The following is a 25,880-nucleotide window of genomic DNA, read 5'->3' on the forward strand; positions in this document are numbered from 1 at the left end:
CAACTAATGGTGTAGTGGTGTGAACTATTTGTACATCTATAGCTGATGCCTTTTGAATGTGAACTCTCAAAGACCTCATAAGGCTTCAAACACTCACGATTTACCAACTGAAATGTTAGTGTTGCAATCAATTGCTGCCTAACATGCAATTAGCAGGGAGTTACTTGCAACTGGTTTTGCCCAGTCATTGCAAAACTTTGTTTAAATCTGGTTCTTTGAGATTAAGCTCTAGGATTACTTCATGTTTTAGAGAGACCCTTATGCATCCTCAATCCACATACAAACATTTATGACAAAAGAATAACCATCTATATTCACCTACCAGACTTACTCCATTTAAGCAAGTATTGTTTAATCCATCTGAAGTGCTACCATAGCACTACTATTTCTTCAGTTATCAGCTGAAGAAATTACTGCTTTGTTCCCCTGCAAGCCTCTTATTATCAACTGGTACAACTTACCTTCTGAAACTCTTCCATGCAGGCAAGCCTCTCTTTCCAGTTACCACTGTCCAGCTGCTGGATACAAGAAGCTGGAAGAACAGCAGCAGCTTTCTCTTCACATACTTCTATCTACAGACAGACCAGAACAAGGTTAATTCCCCACTGTATCCATTCAGAAACAATGTAGTATACTGTGGTGCATTTACAAAGAGTTTTCTGTTGTAGGTTGAAAGAACTTTGTATGGATTATAGTTTAGGGGTCTCAGGAACCTAAGAAGCTGTTTAATTGATAACTGACAGTCCAAAACTTGCATGTGCATTTAGCAATAACAGTTACCAAGCAGATGCTCAATTAACTTGCAGAACTCAATCACTTTTGTGAAGTGTAACTTCACCTGGACAACATGGATAATTAAAGGAACTAATGCAAGCTTGGCACTGTTCTACTTCAGATCTCAATGGAAGCTCCAGAATACTGTGTTTTCAGGCTTCTAATGCCAGGTACCTTCAGCAAATCACACATCTTAAATGACACAAAGTATTGATATTGTTACTTTTTTCATCTGTTCTTAGCTCAAGGACAACATGATGTACTCTATTAAACAAATCATGTTAAGGTACTGTATTACATGGCCTGGTACCAACACCAACCTGAAGAACAGCTGTATTTACCAGAATACATCAAACATTCACTTAGCCAAGTATGAACCTCATTTATTTAAATGTATTGTTTCCCTTGTCCTAACAAAAAAAACCACCAAACACTTCAGTGAAAAATGCTGCAGTAGCTGAAGAACTAATTAACCAAAAGCACTTCTACAGAAGACACATTTCAGGGAACAGCAGAATACTCACTGAGAGCTCAGATTCAAATATTTCTTTGGTTTCAGGGCCCTTCTTGCCTTTAGCCCCAGCACCTCCTGCACCTGCAGCTGCAGCTGGTTTCCCTTTCTTAGGTGGGCCCCCAGCCTAGAAATAGAACAGCCAAGTTAGCCAAGATTAAACAGGTCTGTTGTTCAGACACCAAAAGAACTGCAGCTTCTTCATACTTGCACCTTCCAATATCAATTCATATGTCTCTCTCTAGTACCATATCAGCTGCAAGCAAGTTTCTGATGGAGCTTATTTAACTCATGTTGTTTTCATACATGTTACATGACACATCAACAGTAACATGTACACTACACACACAGCATGAAAGATAAAAAGGGAAAGTATGTATTTAAGAAGGTTCAGGAAGTGATGAATTCTCCTGTGGATATTGATTAGATCTCAAACCTGTCACTGGTGTGTCTCTTCCAGTCTACCAGAGCACTGAGAGATTTTTAAAATAGGATCCATTCTACTATTTACTCCCAAGTCTCCCATCTGGACAAGTAAGTAGGGTACTACTAAGACTATCTACAGTACTACTTAGGCCAAGTTTTAAACTCCAAACAACAATTTTGAAGTAATACAAGCTAACAGTTCCAATTATTTATGGTAACAAACTAAAAACAACACTGAATACTCATTGCTTAGATAAGAATCTTGCTAGTTACGACAACACACACTGACTTCAGCCAAACATTACTGTCCCACCACAGAGCATATTCATGTCACAACAGCTGAGGCTCCTCGATGCCTCCAGTGGCTTATCACAATTTGAATATCAAAATCTGGTATTAAGACATAAGTGACAAGATAGTTTATTTAGTTAAAAACTGAGATTTCATCAAGTATATTCTTGGACAGGTGCAGATTGTTGTTGGGTTTACCTACTCCCAAGGAAGGACAGAGATTCCTCAGTGGAATGAGATCATGTTTCATCTACAGTAAGTAACTATGTGACGCAGTCACAGACAACTGTGATTGTCAGACATCTCTTACCTTAACAGCAGGTGCTTTTTTTGGTGGTCCTGGTTTGCTTGCTGCATCTTTTGTTTCTTTGTCTCCACCACTCCCTGAAAGAGCAGAGGGCTTTCCAGCAATAGGCTTGCTTTCTTTTTTCTCAGCAGCTCCTCCTGTCTTTTTACCATAAACCAGTTCTACCTTCTCAGCACACTCTTTAATCTAACAAGTACAAAAAGAAGAAGTTGAAGGAAAATAGGAAGAAAAGTTTAAAAAAAAGCTATTCAGCTACCACAGCTGGATGTCCACTGTCCCTTCAACAGCAGTAGCTTACAGTACTCATGTTAACTAATCAATGACACCAGCCATCACTGTATGACTAGAATAATTCTCCTAGCTTTAAGTGAAGTGCATTTATACACATAGAAAGCATTGACACGCCCTCCCCCGATTCTTAGAGATGTTCTAAAGACTAATTCTTAGCACCTTAAATAATAAAATCATCTTTCAAACCTGTCAACTTACATAAAACCATGAAAACTTTCTTGTTGGGAAGTAAATCCAACACCCATTACTGTCTAGAGATATAGACTTTGACCACATGGTTGTGACCTAAATCCCCAACCTCCAACTTCAGACAGAGAATACATTCAAAACCAAACAAAACTCCACATAGAACCAACTAACAGCAGCCCAAAACACCAAATGTCACAAGTCACTTCACAGATAATCCAGTCTTGAAGTCAAACAGATTCTTTACACAGGAATGGAAAGATACTAGAGGAAGTCAAGGAAAAGATGCTTGATAATCTAGCAAGAAATAAAGAGATTTAGAGATTTCCTGCACCAGTAACTTTAGTAAATAACACAGTCTCAAAAAAACTGTGCTGAAAGTCATTAGCTACAGCACCCTCTTTAGTCTTCTCTAGCCTAAGATGCATCTTAGATGGATAAATGAAGCATTTTAACATTCATGATAAACTCACCCGATCAAGCTTTAGTTTGTCTACATCTGCTAGAAAAGGATTCACAGCTTTTTCTCCAGCCACTTTCAAGGCAGTACCTAACGCTTCGAATCCAGCATCTCTTACTTCAGGAGCAGAATCATTGATATGCTGTAGAGAAAGACAACTTTCATCACATGACTTGCAGCTCTCATACCTGAACAAGTTCTTAAATCCACCTTCTGTGTAAATCCCCTTGCTTTGTTTTAAAAGCCTACAGCTACTAAAGAATAATCCTTAATCTACTACAGAAAGAAATGTACTAATCAACTGGTCAACTCTACTGTTTCTCACATATAAGCAGTTTCCCGTCTTTGGATGTTTCACACAAGAAGGCAGCAAACATAGATGTTACAACACAAAGAGTTCACGAGTTCGAAGCTCTGCAACCCTGTTCAAATCTCCATTTCTGAAGTCAGGAGTATTTCTCACAAGGACAGGGCTATTTTGCCTTGGAGAAAAATATACATCATTGTCATTTATGTTGATATATGCTCTAGTGTAACTGTAGGGTATGCATCAATGGTCTTCTATCCATAGTAAATGATAGGCAGTGTGCCAACAAAAGCTTGCCAGAAATGTCTGCAAGGTGCAAGTGGCACAGTGACCAGAAGTTTAATAATTGCAAATCACTATCTTAATCTGTTATAAACATAGTGAGCCTTCAGAGAAACTAAGTAAAAGGAGACTGAACTGACTGATGTCTGTGCCATGACTGAGAGTCATCTTCAATTGTGACATCAGTCAAAACTGACTGATGGCTACAGAGCATATGAGATGTCTTCAGTCCTTAGACCACAAGACCCAAATTCATTACTTAACAGCAGTGCTCAAGCCAATGCCAGACAAGTACCAGCTCCTCCTGCTTTACCTTGAGAAGTGCAGCACAGAAAGGTTTTAACAGGCTTTTTGGCAGAGTAGAAGGTGTGCAGTGACGGAAGCTTCTTGCAATGAAGAGGGATGTTTGTTGCTTAATTGTTGGGTTTTTGTTATCCATGACTGCCAAAATATCTTCACTTATGTTCTGCAACGTGGTCTGCAGTGTTGGATAAACAAGTCATTAGTTTCAACAAAGTAAGAGAAAAGCAAATCAAAATTTGAGACCAACTCTCAGACAGTGGGAAAACCTTCACTCTTACTTACTGTAAGGAAGATTGCATCGATGGCCTCCTGCAGTGCCTGCACTACCTGAGGCTTCTTCTCTTTAAACTTCTCCAGGATTGTTGGAACAACCTATGGAAAAGAGAAATAAACAAAAAAAGGTCAATCCACTCCTCACTAATATAACTTGAAAGTCTGCTCCCTGGTATTTTGCAGAGAAGCAGATACGGCAAACATCCCTGCTGCTGCCTCCAGGGGTACACAACAGCAGTATGAAGCACTTTATTCTAGCCCAGCTCTGCTATTAAATTCATTCCAGTCAATCTACTAACAAAGATGGATTTTTGAGCACTTCCACTGCAAAGCTAAACAAAAGGTAGATGTGCAAGTCCACATAATTGCAGAGGAATACTTGGACTCTACTCATCTGGATCACAGAGCAATAGAAAGCAAATTAAACAAGAGTGCTGTTAGGTTGTAGTGTAAGAGTCAAAGAAGGTATGTAACCTGTCCCTTCTTTCCCAGCTTCCAGCCAGCACTCAGCATGGCTCAGTAAGAAACCCTTATTTCACTCACAGGTGTCAAGACTGTGTTCTGAAGCAACCTGGAGCAGTATTTCTTAGATCTACCACCTTAAGCACACTTGATGCTACGCTATGCCATAGTGAACTGTCCCACCCATTCATGTCCAATCTGCTCAGTTAGTCACTACTGAAAAACAAAAATCAAGTGTTTTCATGTACCAATAATGTCAGTAGCTTTATTTAAGTATAGTCTCTAGCAGTAAAAGCTTCTGTCAGTGAGCCATAAACATGCAGAGCTTTCAGCTATGGGAAGCAGACTATCTGGAGGATTTTTCTAACTCTAACACAGTTGACAGTTTGGGAGAGTCTGCTGCCTCACAGAAACACAACTCTTACCTAATAGGGAATAGATTTTTCACAGATAATGCTTTCTACTCAGAAGCTATGAGATCTCAATCCCTTGTGACAGTGAGCTAGGCTCAGCTGGTAGCCTTTGCAAATTCTGTGTTCACAAAGGCTTTAGCACTAAAAAGCCTCTCCAATACATGCAAAATAGCACCATGAAGATGCTCATACTGCAGGTGCTAGACAACCCTAAACCCTACAGAGAACTAAGTCATTAGGAAGAAGACATTTAAATCCATTAAGTCTGTTTTGGAAGATGCTGACAGCTAGAACAAATATTTTTTTTAACATAGGAGCTAAAAGCAGTGTGTGAAGGAAGAAAAGTCAGTCCAGGGATCCATAGGCTGTCAGTAGAGATGAAGTCTGGCCACATGTGCTCCAGTTACAGTGAGTAGTATGGTTCTATGCTTGATTTCACTCTTATTTTAACACAGAGTGCAGATTGTAATATTACAGTACTATATTTAACTAAGAGTACAAAAAATTTACCTCACAGAGCAATGATCCCACAATTCTAGCAAGAGTTCTGTATTATACATAATGCTTCAAATGCCTGCTCTCAGAAAACATGTCAAATGGACTGGTAAAGTGAGAGTTGAAGTTATGCAACTCTGTACTGTCATTACAGTACTGAAAAAATCATCTTCTCAACATCATTTGCTTGGCAACCACAGAGCTATGCCCATATTCTGGAAGCTCAGCTTCTCCAATACTGACTCTGAAGCTATGAGGGTTAAACTTTGCAACACAAATCAAGTATAAACAGATGTAAGAATACTTATTACAATGACAGCGAGCTTCCAGAACAAGACTTTGTCCACGCTGTTGTTCAGAGTTCAGGAGACTTAAATGTCTCTGAAGCATTGTGATCCAGTAACTTCTCAATTCGTCACAAAGTGTTACACTACTGGCTGCCAGACACATCAGTTCTCTCTGTAAGCTCAGCTTTATCACAAGAGAAGTTTGATTGAGTGGCTTAAAATACAGCAACAGAGGCTCAAGAAACAAGTGACATAACTGCAATTAATTGCAAGCTCCCTTTCTTTCCAGAGACTGGTTAAACTTCCCCATAGTCCCCAGTACTAGGTGTTGGGAAGAGAATAGCAAAGGAGAACAGAGAACAACACTGAACTGGAAAACCAGAGCTTCTTGGTGCCAAAAAAATAAAATTATTAAAAAAATCCAGATTTACAGAGTCTTGAGGGTTTGAAGAGACCTCAAAAGTTCATCCAGACCAACCCCCTGCCAGAGCAGGGCCACCTAGAGTAGGTCACACAGAAACCCATCCAGGTGGGTTTGAAAGTCCCCAGAGAAGAAGACTCCACAGCTCATCTGGGCAGCCCCTGCCAGTGCTGCCTCACCTCAAAAGGGAGGAAGCTTTTCCTTATCTTTCTTTGGAACCTCTTATGTTCCAGCTTACACCTGTTGCCCCTTGTCCTGTCATTGGCCATCACTGAGAACCGCCTGACTCCACCTTCCTGACACCCACCCTTTCTGTATCTGTAAACATTAACGAGGTCACCCCCCAGTCTCCTCCAAGCTGCAGAGCCCCAGCTCCCTCAGCCTTTCATCAGAAGGGAGATGCTCCACTCCATCATCTTTGTGTCCCTGTGCTGAACTCTCTCCAGCAGCTCCCTGTCCTTCTTGAACGGAGGGGTCCAGAACTGGACACAATATTCCAGATGTGGTCTCACAAGGCCAAAGTGGAGGGGGAGGAGAACCTCTCTCAACCTGCTGCCCACACCCCTTCTAATCCACCCCAGGATGCCATTGGCCTTCTTGGCCATGAGGGCACATTGCTGGCTCATGGTTACCCTGCTGCCCATCAGGACCCCCAGGTCCTTTTCCCCTTCAATACTCTCTCAGAGTTCATTCCTCAGCTATTTAAAACAGACTCATTCCCCCCAACAAAAACACCCCACCAATGGCTCTCCCCCAACATTAAAACAATCCAACCAATCTAAAACATCCATCACGGAGGCATCAAGCAGAATTCAGGTGCAGAAGCTAATATTTTCCATGGTTGCCTACAAATGTATTCCTGTATCTCCACAACACATAAAAACAAGTTCATTTCATAGCAGAGGTGGTTTAGTACAGAAGATGTATGGCAATGATAAGCCTCATGTTGCTGAATATTAACAAATAAGGTCCTTCAAACCTCAAGCTTCAAGATACCTCAGCAAGTATTTCACTGCTTGTTCTATTAAGGAGCAGGTAAGCATTCATGATTGTACAAAGAATACCTTTGATAAATACCAAGGTTTAAGAGGAGGAAGAAGGGAAAAATGGTGTCCAGCCTAAAGAAAACCAGAAACAGGTCATACTCTTACTTACATGCCCTGCATACTGCCCAAATTTCTTTCGGAGGCCAGCAGCGAGCCCAGCGAGGCACTTGGCAGCCAAAGCAACTAACATTACATTTGTATCCTTTCCAACAACCTGAAAAGACCAAACAAAAACCCAAAGTTAAAGACTGAAAATCCAACTTCCAAAGGCTTGGAAGAATTTGTTAGAATACTGTGGGCCACAGATTAGGCTCCTTCCACATTGTTCCAGCTAGTCATTTTCTGCTCAAGTATTATCTTAACAGGAACTTTCAAAGAGTAATAGAAATAAATCCCAAGATACCCACACCATGTGTGCACTCTGGCCTTTATTGATTACCTTTTTGAGAACTTTCACCAAGTCTGCATAGTCTCCTGATTCCAATTTGGGATTTTTCACCAGCACTTCAACAGCTTCTAGAGCTTCTTTTCTTTCTTGCCATTTTTTTGCTTCCTGCAGAGTGAGTAATTTGCATTCATTGCTAAGTGCAAACAGTTCTAGTGAAACATACTTGCCCCAAACCACAGGTTTTTACAACTTAATACTATCCTGAGAAAGCCAAAGTCTCTTTACAGGCCAACATCAAGAATTGCAGTGAAATATGAAATACAGTCCTTTCCCAGGACTCTCTAAAACTGCAGCTTTTTGTGCTGATAAAACAAGTTTTGATATTGATAATTTGAATTTTAGTTACACTAACCTGTTTTTACCCATATAGTGGTACAGAATATATTGCAAAATGTCCCCAGGTCTTACAACTCATTAGCTCCCCATCTCATAGAATTAACTGGTAGTATTTAAGTTCATGCTTACTATTTTCTCATAGAAATCTTTGGGAAGCTTGGACAGAATTTCTACAGCTTCAAGCAACTCATATGCATCTACTTGTGGTGCTGCCTCTTCCTCATCATCATCTCCTGCAACCAGAGAGACACAAATATAAGCAGAGTGACAAAGGAACCTTCAACTACAGCACCAGCTAAGGCTCACTGTATAAGTAGTACTATGGGCAGTTGTGATGGTTATTCTCAAGGATGATACTCCTTCACATAAAGCTTTTGTCCTGGCCACATTTTCTTGCTGTATACCATACCCCACGTGTTTTGCACCAGTTTCAGTACAAGCACCTTTACAGTTTCATGCATTCCTTTACAGATAACATGAGTGGTATCTTTTCCAAAGGAGTTCTGAAGATTAAGGAACTTGCCTCCATCTGCATCTCCAGTTGCCTGCTGCTGCTCAAATTTTGCTTTCAGCTCCTGTTGAGAACGCAGGAACCTGGTCTGCTTAGGAGCAACTGATGACACTTTGACCCACTCTTCTTCCAGTTCTTTTAGCTGTCAAAAGGGAAGAGAATCATTTTATCGGGGAAATTCTGTACATAATACAAGACAAACAACACTCCATGAAAAGCCATGGAGTTTTCCCATTTCAAAATCAAGACAGCACCACCTTTCAAGTTGCGTTTTTTCCTGCCACTAAAGAAGCAACTTTCCCTTCACATCCACTGTTCAGAACATCAACCCAAGTACATCAACCCAAACAGCAACACAAAGCTTTTCCATAAGAGCAAACTGTAGAACAATCAGAATGGAATGTCTCCTCTATAAAAGCTTTAAAATAAAAGTGTCTGAGCATGACAGATCTTTTTCTTACAGTCAGGCTACTGTTAACACAGTAGATCTACAATGAAACCATCACATTGATCTACATCTGATGGGGCAGTTTGGGGTTTTTAACCCATGTCTTATCAGCAAGTTATTGCTTTCCACTTGGACACAATTAATTCAAGTGGGTAGGAGGGAAGGATGCATAAGTCATTTATAAAGTTTTAAAACAACAGAATGCACCATCTCCAATAGCACAGTTATTAATCCCACTTCCTGAAGTGGTACAGTCACATCCTGAGCCCCACCAGAACCAGCCTGAAAGGCTGCAGAGAGGAAAAACTCATCTCAGAAAAACAGAAAATTGAGAAGGAAAATGGTCCACTTGAAGATTTCCAGTGCAGGGGTCTTTTATAAAGGCAATCATCTGCCTCCAGGTTAGATCTGCAAGAAATACCATCCTACTTCTCAAACCCCTTCCTCAGTTTCAATATGAAGCCTCCTCTCACAACTTCACATGTATTTATAGCAACAAAACATTGCCCAGATTTCTTGACAAATAACAGAGAGGGACTAACAGCTTAGGTAAAGTTACAGGAAGCTAAAAACCAACATTACTGTTACTGAAAAAACCTAGCTTTGACTTCAAAACGCCACTGGATCAGGCAGGCAAAGCTTGGAAGTGTTTTCCCCAGTGTTTGGATACAGAACTACTTTCTTCCTACCTGAACAGAATTGATGTTCTGCAACGGAGGTCTCAGAGCATCCCTTATCCAGCGGTAGATCTCCACAGCAAAGAGTTTGGCTTCATCTCGAACAGCCTTTTCCCGAGACTCAAAAAGTTTTGGCAATACTTTAATGATTGGCTTCAGTGAGATGATTTTTGAACCAAATTCACTGGGAGTTGAAAACACAGGATAGCATCAGTGTCGAGGTAGGAACCAGAGTAATCCACAACGTTTTTAAACCAACCAATGAAATGCTGCGAGCGCACGTTCAGGGACTGTGTCATTTCCTCAAGTCATTATTAGAGCTATTCTTCTGGGAAGCTACTAAGACACTAAAATTTAAACATTATTTGCCCTATCAAAATTACCCTTCATGCCCAGCTGGTAATTACAACATCAGGCCTCTGCAATCACTTCAAAGCACTTAGTCCAATCTGCTGCTTAAATCTGTTCCCTCGCCAGGGGGTAAGAAAAAAAGTGTCCTTACGAATTTTGGTCTGTGACCTACTTTTTTTTTTCTTAAATCAAAATAGAATCTCCTTTGTCTATCCTTGGAGACAAGCTGCAGCAAAAGCATTAGTCACTCTTCTTGCTGGACCAGATAATTATAGTGAGCCTGGGCCATGTTCACAGAAAAACACACGTGTTGGAACACATGCTGCTCAAAGGACACATGAAACAAGCTTCTCTTGCCAATCACTCTCTTCTTGTTGGTAAACCTAACACACTAAACTTCTTTCAATCACTGCTGAATGAGAACACAAGAGCTTTCTTTCCATACATAAGTGAACTATCACTATTTCTTAAAGCATCATATTTAAATCACCTCAGAAGCCATAAATTCATTTGATTCAGAAGCATTTCTCCCTGAGAATTCTCAATTCACCTTTACAACAATCACCACTTTTTCCTTCTGCTTCCCTCCAAACACAGACCAAATGATAAAGCCAATAAAAATGGCTGCTCAAGAACTAAAACTTAGTCTTACTTCCTAAAAAAAAAATCTCATGCAAAATGTTTTATTGCCAAGCCCACTTAGTACTTCCCAAAAGTACTAAAACTCACAAGAGAGGCTCTGAGCTTTGAAACACCACCATTTAAATGCAGAATATGAACCAATGAGTTCATTTTTTAAACTCTTCTATCATGACAAAAAAAAGCATCTAGGAAAAAGTGCCTGTGCAAACTCTCTTATTTTAACTGAGTCATATCATTTTATCCAATTCATATAACAACAGAAGAAAGAAAAGAGACATCAGCACACCACAAAAACCACCAGAACCACACAAGTTATGCACTCAAGCAACCCACCTAGGCACAACACTGCTAAATTTTGTCAGAGCACAAGACATTTAGGTAGCACAACAGCTCAGAAGCAGAAGACAAAGGTTAAGTCAGTAAGGGTCTGTGAAAGAATTTGATCTTGCTATCTCAAAGCTAATAATAAAAAAGGAGCAGATGTGGCACATTTTATAGGTGTGGTTAGTTGAAAGATACTGAAGATGGTTATGGAGGTTTCTAATTACATTGTACTGTTAAAAGGACATTTGACTAGATAAGGCAATTTAAAATAGCTCAAATATATTCTTAAATGTGGGACAGTAGTTTCACTTTGAAGCATAATGTGCTGAGCCCAATGCTTGACTCTGACTCCTACTGAAGAAACCTGAAACAATTACTTCAAAGACCATCTACTCACACACCTCACTCAAAAAACCCTCCAACCAAAGCACACAGCCCTACATAAGACACTCTCCATCTATATGCAGTTTTCACGTGAACTGCTTTTTTGTGGGTAAAGTATTCTATCCATTACTACCAACACTACTTGTTTCTTTTAAAGCAAGTTCTAATGGACAGTGAGTTGCATACATGCCATATTTTTCACACAACTCCAAGGCAAACACACTTGAAGTGGAATAAGATGTTCCAATCTTGAGAACTACCACATTGTAATTAAATTGTATTTGATTTTTATGAAGCATTACCAGTTTTAACTAAAAAAATTATGATATGGACAACAAAAATTGACTGTGCAATGAGATTTTCTGGTTTTCTTCTTTTCCTCCAAACCCACACCACCACATACCCAACTGAAGAGACTCACATCAGCAGGGAAAGCTTTTTAAAACAGACTGCATTTCAGTTTTCCCATCAGTGAGTTCATTGCAGCTATTCAGAAAAGAAGCTCCACAGTTTGGAACAAGACACACTAATCCCGTCCTTCTTTCAGAGGTCCATTGTGAAAATGGGAATTTGGTAAACAGTTGCCATGGAAGAAAGCGATCCAGATGAGACTTGCACAACAAAGACATCCCTCACATCTAACCAGTCCCATGATGCTCTACGCTGTTGTTGTCAGAAAATATCAGTTCAGTAAAGATACATCCTATTCAATAATAACAAGAGCCTGCTAAGGACTTAAGTTAGACTCTACATACTGCTGGGGTGAAGGAAAGAAAAAACCCCTAACCAATGATGAACTAAAAACTAAACGCTTACCTTAGTGCTCTCCTCAGTGTCTCTATACATGCTACTATGATTTTTGGGTTTTTGTTGTCCAGACCCTTCAGCAATTCTTCTTGTACTGCCTCCCCTTTCTCAATTTCTATATACATTAGACATATATCTAGACCCAACTCTTTCGCTCTGGCTTTTGGCTGATTGAACACTTTATTTACAACTCCAGACGCTACTTCTCCTGTTGTCCTGAAAGAGAAGAACGTGTTAGTTTTGGAACATTTAAGTGACCTAAGTTTTCTACACCATTATCCAAGGACAAAAGCACATATAATACCCCAAACATGGGTTAAAATCTCAGCAAGTCCCCATATAGGGTCTAAATTCCAGGTTGACTTTGAAAGTAAGAATCTTTTGTAAGGATTGCTTCAACTTCTAGTTTAATCAAAAGAATCCCTGCGGAGTGCTAGCCAACAGAGTCCTAATGCTGGACTACACCAGACAGTGAATAGTAGACATTTCCTCAGAAGTGTCTTCATTAATCTACATCAGTTCAGGTCCCCAAATAAATGCCATTTCCTGGAATTGCATATTACAGAATGGTAGGGTTGGAAGGGGCCTTTACAGTTAACTAACATATAGCATTGGCACATAATCCCAGTGGAGAACTTCACATCTGTTTGAAAGCTTCCAATGAACTGAATAACTTACATCACTTGTAAATCAAGGGTTTGGAAGGTTGTTAGATTTTTAAACTAAGCTTTGGGTTGTTTGGTCATTTTAAATCAAGCCTTCTGTTCCTTCCATCAGGGATTCCAGTTCACAGCACCTACACCAAACTCCTGATTCACTTTCTCTACCACTTCAGAAATCTTTACCACTGCTTTTAGTTTCCTTGAACAGTGAAAGCAACTTCTGACAAGATAATATGCACATGGAGGCCACCTACAAGGAAACTCCATCATTCTGCAATTCTCTGGACCAGAATACAAGTTCTGCTCTCAACACTGAGCATCAGAATTGTTGGTGGCTACTATACAATTTATCTGCAGCCTCTCAGAGAGGCATATTGAACTGTTATAACAGCCTACTAATAGCAAGAAAAGGCTACTTACTTCCCAGCTACATGAGCATTCTCCACATAAGCAAGTGCTGCTTCCAGTCCTTTCAACTGAGCCACAGCATTGGCATCTGTCACAAATTTCTTTATCAATCCAAGATACTTGGACCACTCGGGACTCTTTTCATCATCTATCTTCTGGAAGAGTTTAAGAGCTTCTTCATAACCATTTAATCTGGCTTTCCAAAGCTGGAAGCAGGAATCAGACATTTATTGTTGTACTAATATAATTTTGACTCACCAGTCTCACAAAATTCAACAATCACAGATGTTAAGTGTGCTCACTAAGGCAGCACCTGACAGATTTCTCATCAATGACTACACAAATAACATACAACAGGACAAAATACTTGTTCTTGTCCTGCCAAGAATGATCTGGCTAGAGAGATGCCAGTCTTCCTCACTGCTCTTCATAAGCTGTAACAATCACTGATGAGTAGGTGGGAGTCCAACAATAGTTGCAGCTACAGATGAGTAATAACTCCACATGAATGAGTGCATTGATCTTTCAGTGCACAAGCTTACGCAATACAGATTATCATGCTACTAAATTCTGCTTAATAAATGTTATTCAGCCTCTGGCATGGCTAGAACTGATGCAGTTTCAGATCTGTTACATGCTTGCTGTGCAGCTGTCAAGATAACCCAACTATGGTGTACTTAAATAGAGCACCACAGAATCACCACAGCACAGATCCACATCGAGCCAAAGTCAAAGACAAGATTTCCTACCTTGTGCTCACATTTCTGGTCAATGGGCAGTTTCATCCACTCACTGTCATCCCCCATTGTGATTCAGGTTCTTTCTATAATTACAGTAATTCCTGTGGAGATAGGGGCAAGTTAGTACACAAAAATGTATGGCAGGTGCTACCCACAATATATCTCTACTTTAAAAAACCTATAAACCCAAAGACAATTCTGTAGCAAATCTTATTGCTCCTGTGCAACCCAAGCTTGTAATTTTATTTAGGTGTGCACTACCAAGACTAGATCACTATTTTGTCAGCTCTGGAAAGCTACCAGAAGCCATTACAGATTAGAGACTGGTGCAATTTGTAATGTTTCAGACACTAAGTCTCAATTTGTGTAAGTTTTAGCAAGCTGAGAAGGCATGCAGAGTATAACCTCATCTAAGCTTGAAGACCGTACTACCATCAAGGCACTAAACTGAAATAAGTACCCATCAACACTATAAAACTGACTCTTACTGACACATGCTTTCAGCAACAGGTGCCATGAATCAGTGTCAAAAAATAATTGGGTGCTGGTGTAAGGACAGCCATTTTAACAGCCTGATAAACAGAGCAACTGAAATGAACAGGGCGGCGAGAAGAACGAAACCCATTTTTGCAAGCTGGGCACTTTATGCCCCAATTCTAATGTAGCCAGTGTCAGCAACTATCTACAAGAGATCAGTTTCTTACCACACACATAAGGCTCAAATTCTCACTCATTCAAGTTCCTCAGTGTTTTCCTCCCCTCACTCCTTTCCTTTTTATTAAAACAGGAATACTGACCATTAGGGTAGGAGAGATGAGACCTCAGGCTCAATGGCCACCTCAGACACAGTGCACAACTAACCTGACTGCTCAGGTTAATAATGAGACAATTTGCCTGATGCAAGGAGGCTGGCAAAATGAAAATAGAAGCAACAACACTGAGGGCTCCCTACATAATTTACACCAACAAAAAACCCCTCAAACCAGAGGAGTACCAGCACATCCCAGCACACCAATTCAAATGCACAGACTAAGACAATAAAAACACTAAAAGCTGGCCAGCACATACAATTTATGACTAAAATGCACCTATCAATTTATCACTATGAATACACAACAGGAGCAGAATATTCCTAATGCAAACAGCCTATGGCAGCAAAGCTGCATATGTTAACCTACAAAGCATTTCACCTAATGCACAGAGGTTCTCTGCAGAAAATTAACCCCTAGGAGCGTAATTTCACTCGTGTAAGTTAATAGAAACAAATTCTCCAAAGCCTTCCATCGGTGATATAACACCAACACACAGCTAACTCAGCAGCAAAACTGGGCCAGCAACAGTTCACAATAAAAACTATCTTTTTTCTTCCTTCCTGGATGACTTGGAAGGTATTTAAAAAAAACCAAACAACCACCCAAAACTCCCATAATTAAAACCAAACCAAACGAGCAAACCCCCCAGCAGTCACCAGCACACACCTCCATGCCAATCCACACTAACCTTACCTTAAACATTCCTGGATTCCTCTAGGTGTTAATACTGTTCTCACTGTAATTGCATAAACCTACTAATTTCCCCAACAGGAATAAACCCAAAGTCATTGTCTGGACAGAAGCTGACAATACAGGTATTAAATTCACCTAAAGACAAGTGTAGCCAGTCATTACTATGGTGTGTCCTTCTCATTTCACAAATACTGATGTGGATATTTCTTTGTAACATCAGCACAATAGTACAGAGAAGTTTGCTTTTTAAGCAAGAGGCAAAAAGAGTATTGTTGAGAGGGACAAAAGATGAAGATTTAACTAACCCTTAGAACTACAAATCATTGAAAATGAAGGAATCACTCTGCACATTATGAGATGGCAGGAGAGGAGATGCAGCAAACACCACACATTTATTTGTATGACATTTTGCTCTAGTTTAGTTATGTTTAAAAATATTGATGAGAATGTCTATGCATTTAATTTTGAGAGTATACCATTCAGCCTCAAACACCTTTTCCTGAAGCTCAAGACCTTGTTTATATTTACCACTGTGAGACCAGCCCTTGCTTCTAGCCCTAGGCACAGTGCCAAGTGTAAGAGCTGGCCATGGGCTGAATTGGTGGCTCCATTTAGTAGGTAAGTATCTGTAAGATGATGCAGGGAGGTTGGACTAGATGATCTTTGGAGGTCACTTCCAGCCCTTAAGATTCTGTGGTAAGAGGTCAACAAGGCAAGTGAATTAGTCTGTCTTTCAGCCTCTTGCACCAGATCTTGCTTCCATCTGTTTAAACTCTTCCGAAACTCTGACTTGTTTCTCTGCCTAAACCTCTCCCTTGTTCTTTTATCCCTCCTTCAACCTACTGAGAAAGCTCAAAATTAAATGCAGCCTCCCAATTCAAAGCCAACTACATTTTCCCTATAAAATACCCCACAACATCAAAACCAAATACACCTCCAAATAAACAATGAAAAAACACACCCAAAAGCAAGACATTCGTGGCAAACAGAGGTGGGAGGTAAAGCTATATTTAACTCTGATTGTGATGATTTCTCTCCAAAAGCAAAAATGAGACTGCATTCACATCAGAAAACTCGGTGGGCAAAGGCTATAGGAATGCCCTGGTGTGAATGCAGTTAAAGCACCAGCAGCCTTCCTTCCATCAGTCAAATTTGTTCTGCAGCCAAGTGCCATCAGGACAGATACAGCCTTGCCAGTACATGCTGTGTTTGCATTAGAAATACTTTCATCTTAAAGTGCTGGTGTAGAAATAATGGGGTATTTCCCCAGCGTGGATGCAGATGATGTCAACAGACACAGCAGTCTCTTCCCAAACATGCCTTTGCCAAGAACACGAAGAGTTGAGCTTCAAAGGAAATGAGGTAGTTTGGAATCTTGCTTGGGAACCTGGGAGTCATCTGTCATTTTGTTGAGGAAAGCATGAGGAACCAATACAAGGACAACAGTTTTCAACCAAAAACCAGAGAAAAAGAAATAAAGCACTAACACACTTGCCAGCAGCAGAAACATCAGAACAAGGAGTTTTGTCCCAGCACTAAGACAAACCCCCATCTATATTCCTATTCAACAACAAAAAAGGCTTGTCCATTGCAAAGCTGAAAGGGATTTACAAGTACTTTTACCCTATTGCTACAAAGCATGAGCTCTTACTTGCACACCCTAGTGATGCATTACAGAATCTAGAAGCAAAAGATCTAAGATTTCCCTTCCCAACATCACAATATCCTCAACTTGGGGGAACACACATCATAGGGCAGACACAAGGAGGGGAGATGGGCAACTATGAAAGACTACTCTCTCACTCTTTTCCCAGTCTGGTCAAGTCAGTTCCCCTGCTATTTTTCAGTTGCTAGCATCTACAATGGTTACTTGAATTATAAAATGGGTTAAGTTGCCTTATGTGCTGAACCTGGCATCTAAAAATAGTGGTAAAATTATACTCCCTCCCACCAGTAACTTACAAATCCCTTCAGAACACAGAGTTTATCAAAAAGCACTCCAGTCAGAGGAAGTGCTTCAACATCCCATCTTTCCAGCTCCATCTCTGCTCCTGCCTGTCCTCATGCCAACGTCTTGTGCTGTCTACATCTTGCATTTCCCAGAATAAAAGGCTGTTGTTTCTCCCTTCAATTAAGTCACCAGGTTCGGTATCTCAGCAGAACAGCTCACATTTGACAAACAGCTTTTTTTTAAACCTTCTTTGCAAAGGCCATTACTTCTCAGCATCCAAATAGTAAGTAGCCTCATTATACAATAATGCAGCTAAATTATGCTATTACTAGTGAATTTGCAGCAATGAAGTGTTTGACCTACATAGCCTCCTTGTTACTACAACTCAGAACAGACAGATTTAAGTCTCTCAGTAACACTATTACTCTGGGGAGAATCCAGAAAACAAGACCTCCAACGTGACTGAACCACCAAAATAAGTTTTGTGAGAGAGTTTTGTTACTAACATGGTCAACAGAACATGTCCAAAATAAGTCAGCTGAGGAATCAGTGATGGGAGATGAACAACAAGTCCTCCCTGACAGTTCTTGGCAGGACAAGTTCCTATATCATGGAGCAGTGAGAAAATGAAGACCATCAAGGAAAGAGTAGGGTGTCTTTCAGAGGGAGGCCATGCAAAAGCAGCAAGAGCAGAAAATATTTACAAGGCAGCACAAAATGCAAGAATTTCCAATGTGAAAGTGTGAGTTCTCCACTGAATCCAAGTGTAGGAAACAAATGTATCACCACATTAAATTATTATGAGAAAGCATCAACACATGAAAGTTTGGATTAACCACTTACTGCTCTGAACAGCTCCTCCTCAGCTACTAAAGAAATGCTTTCTCTGCTAGTTTGTGAGGGCTGAATAGCATCAACCTTACAGCTTCATACTATGGGGTACTGCTAAAGAACATCCTTTCACTGTAAACATCCTGAAATGTGTTTTACTCTGAAGCACACATTTATCACCTATCAATATATTTTACTGTCAATATTCATCTTCCAGATCATTTGCTATGGAAGATATGCAATGGCAAACTAGGAAGCCGTTTTCCTGATACAGATTGTCCACTTCTCCCAACTCACCACCACCTATTGAACATCACCATTGCACAAGAGTGGCATCAAGTACTCTGCTACCTTGAAAGCTTCTCAAAAGTTTTACTCAATGGAGCAAGTTCTGAGAAAGCAAGACAAGGCTTATTAAAGGGGAAAAAAAAAAGGGTTTGAAACTTCTAATAGAGTAGGGCACACATTTGCAGAGCAGATCACTTCATGTCACATTTCAGATGAAACTCTACTTCTCCGTAGAGTTCCCTGTCAGTGCAGCCCACACTTTTCCTAGCAGAAAAGAAACCCCAATTATTGATTCAGTGGCAGTTTTGGGTCATATTTGCTCTCTGGTTCTGAAAATATCAAGTTTCACTTTCTTAGAAGTTTAGCCTTGCAGGTTTCACTATTTGCCAGCTAAGCCTTCCCATAGAAAAGATAGAAAGTATCTCAGAAAAAAGGTTGAGAAATTAAAGTAATAATAACACAGCTCAATTTCAGTTTTACATAACACCTGGACACACTAAATACTTTGAACAGCACACAGACCTAAGAACTCCAGCCTAAGAAGTCTGTGAAATAACAATTGCTTGAGTAAATTCCATATAATCTACAGGAAAAACGAAACACACCTAACAATCCTGAACTACAAATACAAGCTAAAGCAGCAAAGAGTCAGAACTTCCAGTCAGATTATAAACTCGCTTTCCAGCTTCAGTCCACGTATCTTTTGATGACAGACAAAAAACCAAAAGGTTAAAACACACTCATAGAAGATAATTTGCTGCTTAGGCAATAAAAAACTCCTATGATTTTAGAGAATGCTGCTTTCAATTAAAAGATTAATTAGAAGTTGCAAGATACAGAGACTCTTGATGAAAGGAAAGTAAAATCTCAATAATAAAAAATAAGGAGGAGAAATGCATGCTAACAGAGAATTGTTTTGCTGCTTGTGGAGTAGATGGCAGCTGACAGAAGCTACTGCTTCAGCAGCAATAGAATGGCATCCAAGAATAAACAGCATTAAATTCTCTCTTGCCTGCTCCAACTCATGTGTCCTAACCTAGATAAGTGACAGCTTAATAGCACGAGTAGTAAGGGTAATGGTAAGGGACGTTGGTAAGGGAGATAAAACATTTTTTCCAGAGAAATTAAGCATCTAATACACAATCTCTGAAAGTAACTGAGGCCTTTATTATTTTCCCCATGAACCTTGAAGTAAGAGGTGACACAAAATGAACTGACCTTCTGCTATAGCTAAAAGCAAAAGCTATTTGTTACTGCATGGATAAGCCTGGAGAGAGGCCAGCCTTACAGAGCAGAGAGGGGCAAGAGGGAAAAGGGCAACCCACGGGCACGTCGGTGCATACCGACATCATTCTAAGGGTGGCCGGTTGGAGTGAAAGATGTCAGCGGTGCCATTAGCTGCAAAGTCCCCCATCCCCCGAGGTGTTTACAAAGCTCAGGCGTGGAAAGGCTCATGTGATGTTCTTTAAAAGGACGGCCTGAACCGCCGATGAAGGAAAGCTCCCGCAGAGACATCACACCGCAGGACCGACCGCTGGCTCCCTCCTCCTCCGAGGGCAGCATCCTCCAGCGCGGCAGCACCGACTCCACCATGCCCACGCAGAAGGGGCCCCTGCGCCGCTCCCCGGCCCGCAGCCCCCTCCTCCCCCGCACCGAGGCTTCCCGTTCCGCGGCGGCACCGGCTATGTGGCAGCAGGCCGCGGCGGGGCCGGGGGCCGCGGCGGAGCAGGCCGCCCGCCCGGCATTGTTCCCGCCCGCCGCCCCCGCCCGCGGGCCGGGCCCCGCCAGCGCCGCCGCCGCGCACCGCCCGCCCCGGGGCCCACCGGACACTCACCCTGACAGCGCCGGGCGGCTCCGCGGCGGCGGCGGGCGGGGAGCGGCGGGGCGGGCCGGGCGAAGCCCCTCCCGCCGGCGGGCGGGGCTCGGGGCGCCGCGGCCGCACCGGGGCGGGGAGCCGGCCCGCGGCGGGGCCAGACAAAGGCGGGCAGGGCAGGGCAGCGCCGGGCTCCCCGCGGCCGACCGCGCACACCGCGCCCCGCTCGCACACGCCGGGCCCCGGCCGGCGCTCCCCGGCTCTCCTGGCGGCTGCGGGGCCGCCGGTGGCCAGGGCCCAGCTTGGCCCCTCAGTCCTGCCATGCCCACGAGTCTCCCCGCTGAGCACCCCTACCCGTCAGAATCATCATTCCTGCAGCAGAGGCAGCCGCGGCCCCGCCGGACGCGCATTGTCCCTGGCCCCTCTCAGCCAGCAATGTCCCCGCGGAGGAGGGAGAGGCTCTGAAAGCCGGCGGGAGGAACGCAGTGCCTTCCGAAGCAGGACTGATGGAACAGCCTGACCTCTCGTCAGGGCATTTCGTGTCCTGCTGCCAGATGTGCACGGACAAGTGCTCCAGTGGAGCCGACGCATCAGGATAGCTCCAGTCCAGCTCCTGACATATTGAGGTGCTTTTTCTACAGTGACAGTAGCAACTGAAGATGCCAGTATGGGAGAAACGGGGTGTCAACAGCTTCCTCAAGCTCTATGATGCAAGGCTGTGTTTCTTCAGACACATGTGAGCTCTCTGAAGAAAGAAGCCTCTTGCAGGTGACCCAGAACCAGCCACGCTCCCCACCGAGTAAGCAAGTTACTTTTCTTACCATCTCAACCTGCCTCCTGCACCGGCGAGGCACCACCACACACACCAGCTTCTGTTGTGGTGCCTGACGCTGGCAGCACCTGAGCCAGCCAGTAACTGAGACAACTGCAAACAACTGCGTTTACCGAGACAACCGGGACTGCTCAGGTCAAGAGACTTTACTCAAAGAAGCCACAGCAACATTGCCTAGTGCAAGGCACTGTTTAATTCAAACACGAGGGTCCAAGGCTTTCCCCGTCACACCTCACGACTCCACCCCTCTGAGATGAGCCACTGGAATAGTCTACCACAAAGCATCTGCATCACCTCAGCATTTCACTACCCTGTCTTGAAACCAGGCATTCTGTTACGGATGCAAAGGGCTCTCACGACTCCGGCAGAGGCTTCACAAGTCACTCTCATTAAATAGCTGACAAGCAAATTGGCAATACAGGTTTATATGTTTCTTTTAAAAACCCAAAAAGGATATCTACTGGTAACCACGGCACTGAAGAGAGACGGGAAAGGCTAAAAGGCAACCACTGTGATTTTGAACATCCTAATTAGAAGGTATCTCTATCTCTCAAGGGTCATAGAATGGTAGGGGTTGGAAGGGACCTTTAGGGATCATCCAGTCCAATCCTCTGCTAAGCAGCTCCACCTAGATCAGGTCACACAGGAACGTGTGCAGGTGGGTTTTGAAGACCTCCAGAGACAGAGCCTCCACACCCTCCTTGGGCAGCCTGTGCCAGGGCTGCCTCACCACAACAGGGAAACAGTTTTTCCTTATGTTTAAATGGAACTTTGTGTTCCAGCTTCTTCCCCTTACTCCTTGTCCTGACACTAGATACAACAGAAAATAAGTGCTGCCCCAAGCTCCGGACACCCACCCTTTAGATATTTGTAAGTATTCATTAGATCCCTCCTCAGTCTCCTCCAGACTAAACAGCCCCAGCTCCCCCAGCCTTTCCTCATAAGGAAGATGCTCCAGTCCCCTGCTCATCTTGGTGTCCCTGTGCTGGCCTCTCTCCAGCAGTTCCCTCTTGAATCCCTCTTGAGCTGGGGATTCAAGTCATACATCCTACACATCAATGTCTTCTAAATTAGATACCTCAGACTGAGACACAGTCCTCTCTGCTCCACCAGATGTAGAGAGCAGTGCACAATTCATAAATGATCTATAAAAAGGGGCAAACAGCAGTGTCAGATTGCTGATGACACAGTTAATCAGAGGAGCAAGGAAAAAAAAAACAAAGAAGGAAAAAGAAAGGTTGACTGAAGGAGTTCACAACATGCCAGGTGCATTTCAGCTGTACAGGTATCACCCAATACACACAGTGAGGCACAAGGGAGAAACAACTTGGAACAGCACCCTGGGAGACAGGTTTTCTGAGCAGAACAAGATGATTTAACAGATGACAGCTCCAGTGAAGCAGACCATGTCTTCAGAAGCACAGGCCCAGGTTACATAACTGGCCATTATCAAGGCAAGGACAAGAGCCAGCATGGGAGCTGAGTCCCACCAAACACAAGTCAGACCTGTGCCACACTCGGGAGCTGTGTTCCACCACGCATTCACTTCTTCGTAACACAATATCAGACAAGAAGTCCCACATCACTACAGACTGAACTCAAATTTCCCATGCTTCTGAAATCCAAGACACTCAGTTTTTGTGCAGGCATCATGAAAATATGTTTCTCCCCTTGGCAGGTCCCCTAGTTAATATCCCCCACTTTGTGTTCTTGGGAATTACCTTCACTACATCTACAACAATTTGTTCAAAACCAGTCTGTTGCACTTTAAGGCCATTTTGTCTTGATTCTGCTTTATCACTCTCTCCATGCTGCTTACAAAAATTCACCTTCTTGCAACTCCTGAAGGGGAAGTTCAAAAAAAACCCAAAGGTGCACCTACGAGCTTTAAAGCTACCAAAACAGGAAAGTTTACAGAAAGGAAAGAAAGTCAAACCAAACTCTATGAGGAAGGGCTGAGAGATCTGGGGCTGCTGAGCCTGGAGAAAAGGTGGTTCAGGGGAGACCTCCTCACTCTCCACAACTACCTGAAAGGAGTGAGGTGGGTGTCAGTCTGTTCTCCCTAGTGACAAGCAATGGAACGAGAGGAAATGGCCTCAAGTTGCACCAGGGGAGGTTGAGGCTGGATGTGAGGAGGAATTTCTTTGCTGCCAGGGCTGTCAGGCATTGGAACAGCTGCCCAAGGAGGTGCTGGAGTCACCCTCTCCGGAGGGGTTTGAGAGCTGGGTGGATGTTACACTGAGGGCAATGGGCTGGTGGTTGATAGGGCTGGGACAAAGGCTGCACTCCATGAGCTTAAAGCTCTCTTCCAGCCGAAATGATTCTATGATCTGACACTTGACACTGAAGAGTCAACACTATCAGGGCAACTTGTACCCCATCATTCTTCCTCCTGACTTGACCCTATTGTTAAGCTTTAAGAATAGATTTTTAGGTGTAGCCTTTTAGAATCTGAGACTCAGAATTTGAAAACAAGCAACCTGACAGTTTCAAACCAATACATGTGTTTGCTGAACATATATAGCAATGCCATCTCCTAGTAATAAAGAAAGCCTCCCACTGTCTGACAGCCCAACAGCTGCTCATCCCCTTCTCATCTGCAGAAGGCAAAACTCGGGCAGTGCTGCGGTTTAGCAGAAGTACCAGAAGCTGCAACACTAAAACACAGAAATAATAAACAGCAAAAAAAGGAAGCCTGCAGGATAATTAGATGTCTGCCACACATCAAACACAAATTGGTTAGAAAATTGGGGCAGATCAGTCCATGATCTTTTAATTTTGTTTTCAGAACGGAGTCCAGATGGGCTTAAACTGCACAGAAATTTCATTCCTCAGCCTCTGCTACACAAAACCTCAGGTGTCTCACTGAGAGCTCTCCAAATTCAAGAGGAAAACCCTCTCTACACCAATCTGAAAACTACTGTCTCAAGAATCACAAGATTCTGACTCAAGAACAGCATCAAGTTAATGGCAGAGACAGGTGGAGGGGGAAACACGGGACCCACAATCCTGTCCTGACCCTCTTCACACCCACTAGAGAAAACTCACCAGGAAGCACCTCCTGGTGCAGGGCCCTGGAGATCTGAGACCAACACCTGCGCCCAACAACGGAGCTGCCAAAAGGGAGCGAGCTACTGCCTTTCACTTTAAGACTAGAAACCGCACAGGGAACGTTCTCCTCAGGTCATTTCAGAGGGGAAAGCCATCCTGCAAGCTCAGGGGACAGAAGGCGCCAGGTCCACACGTCCCTCGAGAAGCTTCAGGAAGGGGCCGAGCCCGGCTCCCTCCCCGGCGCCCAGGCGCAGGCGGGCAGGGTCCCAGCCGCTCCTCACCGCACCCGGGCACACGGGAACGACACGCAGGAGGCGCCCGCTGCGCAGCTGCCCGGGCCGCGGCTCCCTGCGGAGCCCGGCACACCCGCTCCGCCGGCGGCCTACGCGAGCGGCGCCCGTACGCCCCTGCGGCCCGGCGCGGTACCAGGCCGCGGCCTCCCACCGTTACGGCGCGGCCACCGCCGCCACCGGAGGGGCTCCGGGCGAAGCCCACGGGCGCGGGGCGTTCCTGCGGAGGGATGTCAGCGCCGCCGCGAGCCGCGCCTCCGCCCAGGCCCCGGCTGAGGCGGGGGAGGCCGAGGCCCGGCAGCGGCGGGGATCTCCCTCTCTCGGCGCGGCCGAGGCGGCGCGGCGGGCAGGCCGCAGCGGGGCACGGCAGAGGCAGCGGCGGCTCTCACCTGTGGGGCGCGGCGGGCGTGCGGCCGCTCCTCCGCGGGGTTTGAAATCCCTCACACCGCCCGCACCTCGCAGTGTCCTCGGCGCCCATTGGCCGCCGCCGGGCCCGCCCGCGCCCGCACCCGCGCGCTCTACTGGCCGGTTTGAATCCGGCAGCGGTGACGCGCGCTCCGCGCTGGGCCGCGCTCGCCGGCCGCCCCGGCAGCCACACCGGCGGGGAGCCGCTCCAAGGGGCTGCTCCTCGGCAGCCGCCCCGGAGGGGAGCCGCGCCAAGGGGCTGCTCCTCGGCAGCCACACCGGCGGCCCGGGGCGGGAGGCCGCGGCTCCTAGCCCGCCCGCTGCTGAGTGCGGGAGGCGGCTGCGGCGCTCGCTGCGCCCGGAGGCAGCCGTGCTGTGCCGTTCAATGCCTTGTCTCTAGGAAAGAGCTAAAGCAGCCTTCAGGAGTGTTCAGGAAGGCCTCGTTTATGAGTGTTCAGTGTTCGGGGATGCCCCGTTACAGGGAAAGGGGCTTTCTCGTCGTTTGTACCTTTAATTCGGTTTGCAAGCGCGGTCTGGGCACAGCGTGTTTTCACTTCAGCTGGAGCAAGCAATGGATCTGCTTGAGGGCAGGAAGGTCCTTCAGAGGGCCCTGGCCAGGCTGGAGCCATGGGCTGAGGGCA

The 25,880-nt window shown here is 44.0% G+C and overlaps 1 protein-coding gene across 5 annotated transcripts in view; it reads right to left on the minus strand.

Annotated features, from left to right (window-relative positions):
* The window catches only part of CKAP5 (cytoskeleton associated protein 5), a 58,703-nt gene extending 33,389 nt beyond the window's left edge, over positions 1-25,314 (minus strand). The window contains exons 1-15 of one of the 5 annotated variants that reach the window (XM_061997795.1): positions 25,224-25,314; positions 14,283-14,374; positions 13,546-13,739; positions 12,473-12,679; positions 9,968-10,139; positions 8,843-8,972; positions 8,449-8,552; positions 7,975-8,088; positions 7,645-7,749; positions 4,421-4,510; positions 4,149-4,313; positions 3,260-3,388; positions 2,313-2,495; positions 1,299-1,412; positions 462-572 (exon numbers count right to left, since the gene is read on the minus strand). In XM_061997795.1, coding sequence (XP_061853779.1) covers positions 462-572; positions 1,299-1,412; positions 2,313-2,495; positions 3,260-3,388; positions 4,149-4,313; positions 4,421-4,510; positions 7,645-7,749; positions 7,975-8,088; positions 8,449-8,552; positions 8,843-8,972; positions 9,968-10,139; positions 12,473-12,679; positions 13,546-13,739; positions 14,283-14,339 — 1,875 coding nt within the window. In that variant the 5' untranslated portion in view covers positions 14,340-14,374; positions 25,224-25,314. Of the gene's footprint in view, positions 1-461; positions 573-1,298; positions 1,413-2,312; positions 2,496-3,259; positions 3,389-4,148; positions 4,314-4,420; positions 4,511-7,644; positions 7,750-7,974; positions 8,089-8,448; positions 8,553-8,842; positions 8,973-9,967; positions 10,140-12,472; positions 12,680-13,545; positions 13,740-14,282; positions 14,375-20,682; positions 20,734-24,541; positions 24,766-25,223 lie in introns of those variants that run through there. The other 4 variants (XM_061997799.1, XM_061997794.1, XM_061997798.1 and 1 more) reach the window with 4 other exon arrangements.
* Positions 25,315-25,880: the final 566 nt, after the last annotated feature.

This window comes from Colius striatus, chromosome 6 (genome assembly GCF_028858725.1).
Source record: "Colius striatus isolate bColStr4 chromosome 6, bColStr4.1.hap1, whole genome shotgun sequence".
Lineage (NCBI taxonomy): Eukaryota > Metazoa > Chordata > Aves > Coliiformes > Coliidae > Colius > Colius striatus.